The sequence below is a fragment of the Podarcis melisellensis genome (assembly GCF_964234715.1).
Source record: "Podarcis melisellensis genome assembly, chromosome: 8".
NCBI classification, from domain to species: Eukaryota; Metazoa; Chordata; class Lepidosauria; order Squamata; family Lacertidae; genus Podarcis; species Podarcis melisellensis.
In genome coordinates, this window is record NC_138540.1 from 70,448,627 (window position 1) to 70,458,931 (window position 10,305).

At 51.4% G+C, this 10,305-nt stretch overlaps 1 protein-coding gene across 1 annotated transcript in view; it reads right to left on the reverse strand.

The window, feature by feature from the left end:
- FOXO6 (forkhead box O6) overlaps window positions 1-9,839 on the reverse strand; it is a 118,828-nt gene extending 108,989 nt beyond the window's left edge. The window contains exon 1 of the mRNA XM_081920646.1: window positions 8,230-9,839. Coding sequence (XP_081776772.1) covers window positions 8,230-8,700 — 471 coding nt within the window. The 5' untranslated portion in view covers window positions 8,701-9,839. The remainder of the gene's footprint in view (window positions 1-8,229) is intronic.
- Window positions 9,840-10,305: the final 466 nt, after the last annotated feature.

Sequence of the window (10,305 nt, forward strand, 5' to 3'; positions counted from 1 at the left end):
GATTAAGAGAGAGATGTCACCTTTTTTAAAAAAAACTGCCAGAGCCTTTGGTCCTTTCTGGTGACCTGTTGATTGAGCATTTGTGTGCACAACGTTTGTGGGTTGGCTACACCACACCAGGTGTTTATTGTCCATTTGTTTGCAAGAAGGTGAGACAATGTTCTGTAAATCAATTGTTCTATCGCACTTACTAGTGTGTTTTCCTCCTCACTTTCCTTATTTAGAAAAGTCCTATTTTGGTAAGTGGTGGAAAGGGAGTAGGTGTGTTGAGTGAGGGTGTCAAATCAACACTTACTGGATAACCTGAATTTATCAGTGTGTCCCGATAACAGCGACGGTCTGGAAGCACCCTGCACTGCCCAGTAGACAGAAACAATAAATTCACCTATGCTTTGGAGTTTATGTTTGTGAAGTTTTATCCTATCCATTAAGCTCAGAATGGCATTTGGAGGAAGGGGAGGGGGCTACTGGTCAGGACCAGACCTGCATAGCTTCAGAGATTTATTACTGATTACAGATTGGTATCACCTTTTCTTCAAGAAGTGCATAGCAGCACTCACCCCACCACCACCTCATTCTCACAACAACTCTATGAGATAAAAACAGATCAAAGTCCCACATTCTGCTACATGGCTGCACATGGGCATGGATTTGAACAGGGCATCTTCCCAGTCTTAGTCCCACGCTATAACCATTACGCCATACTGCAGGCACCCCCAAACTCGGCCCTCCAGCTGTTTTGGGACTACAACTCCCATCATCCCTAGCTAACAGGGCCAGTGGTGAGGGATGATGGGAATTGTAGTCCCAAAACAGCTGGAGGGCTGAGTTTGGGGGTGCCTGCCCTACTGGTTCCCTGCGGAACTCCATATCAAACTAATAAACGAACCCAACCCTTCAGATATGGGATAAAGGCTCTATAGGAAATTGGGGGCGGGGGTTCGACAAACCCAATGGTTGCTTTACAAATACTGCGGCTGCTTCGGTACATGTTCCTTCTACCATCTCCTACCCCACTGGTCCTGCAGCTGATACTACTGGTCCATCTTGGTTCACTTATGGCAGGACTTTGTACGAACCAGTTTTTTCCCCTCCCCCACAGAAGGTACAAAGCAACTCTTCCCACGCAGGGACAGATGTAAGGTTGCAGCCCTTGTTTCAAACCTAATTATGATGCAATGATGGGTTGCAACCAGGCTATAATGAATACAGGTCAGCACACCAAGGGCCCCATCTGCACTGCACATTTAAAGCAGTACCATGCCACTTTAAAGAGTCACAGCTTCTCCCAAAGAATTCTGGGGGCTGTAGTTTGTTAAAGGTCTCATTAGGAGACCCCCCCCCCTATTCCTCTTCCAGAGCTACAATTCCCAGAGTGGTTTAACAGTTAATCCCTATTTCTGGGGAACTCTGGGAACTGTAGTTTTGCAAAGAGAATAGGTGTCTCCTAACTCTTGGCACTCTTAACAAACGACTGTCTGCAAGATTCTTTGCAGCAAAGCCATGACTTAAAAGTGGAATCAAAGAATTGTAGAGTTGGAAGGGACCACCAGGATCATCCAATCCAACCCTCTGCAATGAAGGAATCTTTTGCCCAATGTGGGGCTCAAACCCACAACCCTGAAATTAAGAGTCTCATGCTCTATGCTCCCCTTTTAGCCCTTTCCAAGCTTTGTGTAGAACTCCCTTTCCTGCAAATAATTCATTTCAAAAGCATAGGCAATATACCCCAGTGACCAATAAATCTGTGTTAACTGCAAGGTGTGGAGCGGGGAGATGCTAGGGCAGGCATAGGCAAACTCGGCCCTCCAGATGTTTTGGGACTGCAACTCCCATCATCCCTAGCTAACAAGACCAGTGGTCAGGGATGATGGGAGTTCCAGTCCAAAAATATCTGGAGGACCGAGTTTGCCTATGACTGTGCTAGGGCATTTGTTAAATGGTGCACAGGAGCTGAAGTTCTCTGTTCACTTTAGGAGAGAGGATGGAGAGGCCAGCTGGAAGTTTTAAATCTAAGCTTCTAATCCCACCTTTTAAAAAAGGACTGACTCATGGGGTAGGGGAGCAACTCCCCTTCGCTTCCCTCTCCACAACATGGGGAAATGATCTGGAATTCTCAGCTACCGAGCCCTCTCTGTGGGTGACAGACTAGGCTAAGGAGGAGGCAATTAAAGATGAAGACCCGCTGCCAGAAACACCCCCACCATCCCAGCAGAGAGAGAGAGAGGAGAGAGATGAAACTCTCAACAGTTGCAATGCTTCTGAACCTCAGACATAAAGACTAAGAACAACTCCCTCTCCTATGTATGGGCCTTTTAAGAAAGCGAAACAGTATTGTGAACGCAAGACTGATGAGTGGTGCCCCCTGTATCAGGTTCTCCGCAAGGATGAGGAACGCCTCTCTCTGCAACTCTGGCAATGCACAGCAAGGAGAGAGAAATTTAATCCAAGGAAAGTAGCTCTAACAGAAGGGAGTGGCAGGTTGCAGAGATGTAGATTGGGAACAGAAAAAAAATAAAAAATTACAGAGACGGACACGACAGAGTTCAGGGACCAGGGCCGCAGGTGCGAGGCTCCAATCTGGGGCTTCATATTATGAACTGAAAATCAGGGATGGAGTATTTTCAATTTGAGCACGACATCCAAAACAAAAAACTAACAGCCAGCCAGGGCTAAACTTTCCTTTCAGTAGCCAAAACTAATAATCCCACACAGCAACAAACGAAACAGAACTAGCATTAAAAAAATTTTTGGAAAGATGCTCCAACACCCCTCAAGGACTTCCAGCTCTTTCGGCGGTGTCTGCCAACCTGGTACCCTCCAGTTGTTTTCAAACTACAACTCCCATCAGCCCCAGCGAGCACAGCCAGTGTAGACCAAAATATCTGGAGGGAACCAGGCTGGCAAAGGCTGTCTTTAGGAGTTATGGTATCCACAGTTCAGCAGCCTTAAGTGCAAACTCACTGCCTTATACTGTAGAGCAGGACCCACCAGCTAATTAATTATCTCCTTAATTATCTTGCTAACATTGAAAGAAGGTGCCTTTCTGAGATTCCTTAAAGGGAAGGGGATCGTTTCCCTTTCAGTGAGATAACTTAAGAACTAACAAGAAAACAAGTGCCACACACTCATCACAAGGAGAAGCCACCTTTAATGCACAGAGCTGCAAGAAATCTTTCGCTTTCAGATTAATTTATTATTGCAACTTTGAAAAGTGGCACACCTGATTCTCCCCCTCCCCATTTTATCCTCACAACAACCCTGTGAGGTAGGTTAGTCTAAGTGACTAGCCGAATATCAATCCCCTTGACCTAGTGGGGATTTGAACCCCAGTATTTCAGGTTCTGGTCCAACACTCTAGCCACAACTCCACTCTGGTGTATTTGTACAGATTATTCCAGGTCTGACTTATCACCGTACCAGCACCCGCACCAAGCAAGAGGCTGGTAGCAAGTCCCCTGTGCCCTGCACCCTATGTGCAGTTCCTGCCATCTCCTTCTCCTCCTGGATTGCTGCAGCTTCTCTCTCCTCCCTTCCCACCATCAATGAGTGCTAAGCATGCAAGCTACTGCCTCCCACAGCCAGTTGCACCCCTGCCCCTTCCAGCCAGGGCCAATCAGAATATAGTGGCCAGTGGCAACTCCTGCACCCAGCACTGGCTAGGAAGGAGCAAAGCAGGTGGCATCAGCTCATACTCTCAGCACCAGCCAATACTGTGAAGGCAGAGAGTGAGGAAGGGAAAGAAAGAGGGGGCCATCCCACTGGTAATGGCAAAGGCAGCGGCAGAAAGGGCCAGCCCTGCTGCTGGGATATGAGCCTTGGCAGATGCCCAACATTGCCAACTGCTAACACCAAACTACGTTGCATTAGTTTCCTTCTTTGCTGGTCATTTTTATTCATTTGATACATCTACACTTTCATCTCCTACAAAGGAGATGTTTCATGCCATTGGGTTGTATCCTACTCAGTTACATTCAAGCGTAGACAAATTTAATTTAACATATCTAAGTTAGCCACACCCATTATTTTCAATGGGTCTGTTTTGAGCAGAACTAGCATGGGATACCTAATGGGAAAATGAAGTCCTATCAATCCTTTAAATGGCCAGTATGCTGCTTCCACAGCCCATAGAGGTCTCTCAACGATCAGCATATTCCCATTCTTATCAATATTGCTCTAGGGGTGGAGAGTCTCTGGTCCTCCATATGTTGATAGACTACAAATCCCATCATTAGGATTCCCTGACCATTAGGCATGCTGGCCGAGGCTAATGGAGCCCAGTGAAGTGTGGAGAACCATGGGTTCCCTCCCCATTCCTGCTCTAGAACATCCAGGGTTTTCTGAACAAGCTGGTCCATTGTCTGGTGACCTTTGAAACTGATGGGGCAGGAGGAAGAGAGGCCAGAAGAAGGTGGGGCCACAGTCAACTAATCCTAGCTTTGCCCCCATCCTCCTCTCTGCTGCATTCTACAAGGGCAATGTGGAGACAAAGAAAAAGGTGAAGGTGACAGCCAGTGCCACCCCCTGGATTGGATGGAACTAAGAAGGCAGTTGGGGGCTGACTGAGGATAGGCTGAAGTTGGTGGGGCAGCACCCCATTTGGCCTAATGGATCAGCCTCTACTGTATCCCCTAACTCCCTACCCTTCAAGCATGAGCAAGCTTCTGTCAACCATCTAATCAGCCAGCCAGTCTGATTTTTTGTTGGCAGGCATACCTTTGCTTCAGTTTCCCCAGGAGGCCAGCGGTGGAGAGGGGAGAAGCTATGTTAGAAGAAGAATCATAGTATTGATGTGGATGGAAAATCTCTCTACCCACAGAGTATTCATGTCTTGATTCCTCAGAGTCTAATACACTTCTTCAGGAATGAATTCAAGGTATGCATCTGGAAAGCTCTTGAAAGCTATGATGGCACAAGCATCACAAAGTCTTCTCCCATGCAGTATCATGTGGAACATGGGAAGCTGCGATAAACGAAGCCTATTCATAGAGCCTCCCTCTCTACACCAACCTTACCTGAGCAGATGCCTTCAAGCATTTTGGACTGCAGCTCCCAGCATCCCTGGCCACTTGTCATGATGGCTGGGGCTGACAGGAGTTAAGAGTTAGGCAATGTTTGGAGGTTGAAAGCTGGTCTGCCTACACTAACTGGCAGCAGCTCTCCAGGGTTTCAGAAAGGGATTTCCCCCCATTGTTACCTGGAGGTTCCAGGAAAAGGTCCTTGGAACTTCAGCATTCAGTCCTTACTATGAAACCACAGCTCTTTCCCAATAACCTTGGCACCATTGTGACTAGAGCAGTTGTAAAACAAAACATTTAACTCAAAGAAATTGGCACCCCAACCAGGGCACTTTCGAACACTTCTCCAAAAATGGAGTACTTTCATAGGAACAAACGAAGCTGCCTTATACCAAGTAAGATCATTGGTCTGTCTAAGTCAGGACCATCCACACTGATCTAGCTCAGTATTGTCAATGCTAACTGGGAGTGGATAGCCAGGATTTCATACAATGAGTCCTTCCCAGCCCTATCTGGAGGTGCCAGCAGACTGACACAGGGACCTTTAGCATTCAAAGTATGTGCCCCACCACTGAGTTATGGCCCTTCACCTTTCCCAGCTTTCTAGAGCTATGACCTTTGGCTGATGTAGCTACTACTCTTCACACATCAGATTTATTCTCCCTTGTTTAAATAACTGCATGAAGCAGAACAAGAAGTGAGAGTATTCCATAGACAAGTGTCTTGGACTGTTCCTTGGATGCAGTTCTCTCTTCCTGTCAGTTTGGGTGGAACTTTGTCCCCTCTGCTACCATATACATCCATCCTGCACCAGGACACCAGGGTTAGCATAAGTACGCCCAACCAGACTCCATCCAGATGTACAGCCCAAATTACCAAGGCTTCCCCATATGCTTCTCTTGCAAGTACCAATCTATTCATGAGACCTATGCATCATAAAAGAGTCAGTACTAAAATAGCCCCAAGGGAGAGGAGGTGGATAGAAGGAGAGCCATTTCATCACCCATGAACAAATAACCTCCACCTGGTATATGTTCCTGTGACTCGGTGGACCCTTGGTCTGATCCAGCAGGGCTTTCCTTATGGTCTGATGTCTCAAGGTGCTTGAGCGCCTAAAACAAGTATTCTCTTCAGCTACTCACAAGTAAACAGAACACAGAGGAGGTCAAATCCAGGTGTGGTGCAGATGCACAGAGCTTCAATAATGCTCATAACACCAGCCCAAATGATGGAGTGGACCTTTCCTGAATTAACACATTGTTTATTATAGGGTGGCTGGAAAGCGGAAAGAAAATCAATTGGAACTGCCTCTCTTTTAAATCGGCCCCTTCTGGTTACCACATTACCTACGCTTTTCTGTCCCTTCCAGGTGTGGTCACCAACATGGGTGCAAGGTGTGTGCAAGCAACATCACTTTGGACGCACCCCATTTTCTGCTGGGCTATAGCAGGATGGCTCTCACACTGAAGTGAAAAAGTAGACTTCTCACACCATACACACACAGAGAGAGAGAGACACTTTCCTTGTAAGCTCAGGGAGTGCAACACACCTCTACACTAAATCACAATAAGAGGGGAATCGATTACTCCTGATAGAAATATTTAACAATCCAAAGGCAACAGCCTGGGAGCTTAGCCAGTACAGCCAATGCCAGAGGGGGGTGTGTCTGCTGAGAGACCAACAGATATATGATAATGGAAAACCACTCTGCCCCACCAACTCAGTGCCACAAGGGTTAATTGCTTGTTAGTCCACATGTGCAGGAGAGCCTTTTCAAGCCCTCCTTCAAGGGAACACTTGCTTGTGGGCAGACTGCCTACCAGATGTTTAGGATTCTCAAAAAAGCACACACACAAACGATGCAGCACATTCTGCAAAATTTGCCATTTCATCCAAGACCCCAAAAGCAAACAAAAGCTTAAAAAAAAACACCACAAATACACCAAATCTTACTTTGACTCAATAAGGAGACATGGGCAATGTATGGAGTGCCAAAGACAAGCAGAGTTTGCAGCTAACACATGTAGACAGTTTGATCGCACTTCCAGTTTTACGAAGCCCAAGACCTCAAAATGGTCACGCTTCCAGAGTTCAGTAACACTTGCCCAATGGCCCTGCCCACCAATGGCATCGCATGTGGCAAATTAGCTGAGGAAATCAGTTTTCTGGGCCTTTTTTGTATTATAAACCACTCCAGCAATCTACACTGCATTCTATGGGAGTGTGTGGGGGGGGGGGGAGAGACCTTACAAAAATCACAAGCAGCTAACCCCACACACCCCACCACCCAAACTGGAGGAGAAAGTCTGGCATGTCCTTTCCCCAACTGGCATCTCAATCAATGCCATCAGATGAAAAGTACAAAGCCACTTTTACCCACCTCAACACTATTTCTACCCTGTACCCGCCCTCCAAAGTCCTACTACCAGACAGGCAGCTGCAACTTAACTGCAACTTAAGAGGAGGGAGAGGAAGGGTGTCCACCTGGCCCCTTTGTTGATGCCACTGGGGCTGGTGGGGGGAAGAGTGAAGGAAATATGGTAGGTGGACCAGGCAGCTACCGCAAGATAATCTCTCCAAGCACCAATGCAAAAAGAGGGAAATATCTCAGGTCCACTCCACGAATATAAGCAACAGAGAAGAGCTCCTCTTCTCCAAGCTAGCTCTGATAAGGCTGCAAGAGCAACTTCTCTTCCCTCAATCCCAGAAGACACCAGAGCTGCTCTGCTGATCAAAGCTGCAAAAGGCTGGAGTGGCCTCGGATAGACCCTCAGGAAACTTGGCCGGCTCCTTCCCCGTCCAGCTCTGCCCCTCTTGCTACAGGATTTCGGCGCCTGCAAACAAAGCTACACAGACTTTCACTCCCAAATATTCACCACCACTCCTTCCCTAATCACTAACTCTGGTTAAAACCACCACTTTCTAGGTTAAGAATGTGCTAAGGGAGTTTAAAAGCAAACAAAAAACGTGGGTGATGGTGGTGGAAGATACACCACCATTTTAACACCCTTTAATTAACCTTCCCTGCAACACAGGGGTGGTTTAAGGCTGCTACCGGGCACTAGACCCCCATTAAGCGTCTACTACATAAACCCAAGGAGGCTCAGCACTAGTGAAACTTCCACTAGCGCCTCTTGAAAACTAGGGCTCTAGTTTCTGCCGAGGGAGGCGAGAGGCGCAGGGTGAAGGAGGTGGAGAATCGCTCGGGTACCTTCCAACCAGCCGAACTGTTGCTGTCTCCTTTATCCTTAAAATAAGGGACGTATCTGACCATCCAGTCGTAGATCTGCGAGAGGGTGAGCCGCTTCTCCGGGGAGCTCTCGATCGCTTTGGTGATGAGATCCGCGTAAGAGAGGTTGCCCCAGGCGTTGCGCCGCGAGGTCTTCGCCTTGCGGAGCTGTCCAACGTCCGCGCCCAGCGAAGGCAGCGCCGGGGCGGCTTTGCCGCGCTCCGACGCCACTCCGGCGTTCTCGGCGCCTTCCGTTCCGCCGGGCAAGGGGTGCTTGGAGCCGCCGCCTCCTCCTCCACCGCCGCCACCACCAGCGCCGGCAGCCGCGGCTCCATCGTCCTCTTCTCCCGGGAAGTCGGGGTGAGGCAGCGGCCAGGTGCAGGAGCGAGGCCGGCTCTGGGGTTCAAAATCCGGGTCGATGTCAACCTGATGCGCTTGCAGCTTCTCATCCATGTTCCTCCCCCTCCCCCCCCGAAGCCGCCTTTTCTTTCCTTCCCCCCCTTTTTTTCCTTTATCCGGGGGGGGAGTCTCCTTTGTAAATTTCCAACGGAAGGATCGCAACAGCAAACGGCGCTTTTAGGAAGCGAAGGTCCAAGGCAGCAGCATCGCACCAAAGTGGGTCGGGGAGAACGAGCGAGAGAAGGGGGGGAGAGAACGAGCGAGGGGGGCGGGATATGGAGACGCTGCCTCGCAGGGTTTGGGGAGGAAGGTGCGTCGGGGGAGCGGTGGCGGGAAGGGGGGGAGGAAGGCAAGAGAGAGAGGCTCGAGTCCAGCGCAAGGGAGGTTCAGCTGGAAGGGCAAGGGGCGGCGAAGGCGGCTGCTTCCTCCATCAAGCCCGGCGAGCGAGAGACAGAGCAGGGAGGGGGCCGCCCGTTCAAGCAACAGATGAGCAGGAGGAGCGCGCCGGGCGCAGGAGGAGCGGCGTGCGCTTTCGAGGGAGAAGGGCTTCCTCGGGCGATGCGGAGCCTCCAAGGCCCCTCGCGTGAGTCCAGGCGAGTTCAGTTCCTCCGGGCTCCAGCGAGGAGCGAATTCATCCCAGGAAGAGCGTCCAGGCGCAGCGGGAACCCGGCGCTAAAGGGCCCGGAGGTGGCGATGGAGACGCGCGGCTGGCGCTGGCATGATCGCCCTCCTCTCTCCTCGCGCTCTCCACGCCGCCGGCACGCACCTGAGGCAGAGGCTGGGCTGCTCAGCCGGCGGCCAGGCAGGTAGCGCGCGCGCGCTTCTCTCGCGCTCTTCCACACACCTAGCACCTGCTGCTGCTGCTGCTGCCCTCGGCGCGGCAGCCCCCTCTGCTCGCCGCCGTCTCCGTCTTGTCGGTCACCTCGTCCTCCTGCCGCTGCTTCTGCTGCTGCTTCTCCTTCTCCTGCTGCGCTCGTGCCGCCCCGAGCGGGCGCCGCCTCTCTCTGGGGACCCGGCGGGATGGCAACATGCTGAGGAGGAGGAGGAGGAGGAGGAAACGGCGGCGGCGGCAGCGGCGGCCGCCACTCTCTGCCTCGCTGCCCTCTCGTCACCCAGCCCCGCGAGCGAAGAGCGACTGACACACGCGCGCGCGCTCGCACACAGACCCACACACAGTGTGTGTGAGAGAGAGAGAGGGAGAGCCCGCCAGGCGAGCCGGCTGCACCTCAGGGAGGGGGTGGGCGGGGAGGGAGGAGGAGGAGGAGGGGCCGGGCCGGCGAGCGGAGGGGGGAAGAGGGCGGGGCCTCGGGCAGCACCTTACACGAGAGGAGGAGGAGGAGCGCGCCAGCCGGGCTTGCCTTGCCTTCCCGCCTGGCTGGCTGCACGCAGAGTCTCGTCGGCTCTCTGCCCGGCTGCACAAGTCTGGACGCTCCAGCCAAACCACATGATCACAACACGAGCGGGCGCCGGGCTTCCCCCTTCGCTGCCGTCGCGCGAGCTTCAGAGCGGGGGGCGACGCCACCGACCGACGGCACCTTGGCAGCGCTCAGGCCCGCTCAGGACTTCGCCTTGCCCAGTGCTAGCACGTCCCGCTTCTTCGCCGAAGGTCCCTCTCGCGCGCGCCACACATCTCGCAAGCAGAGTGCTGGCATTTCTGAA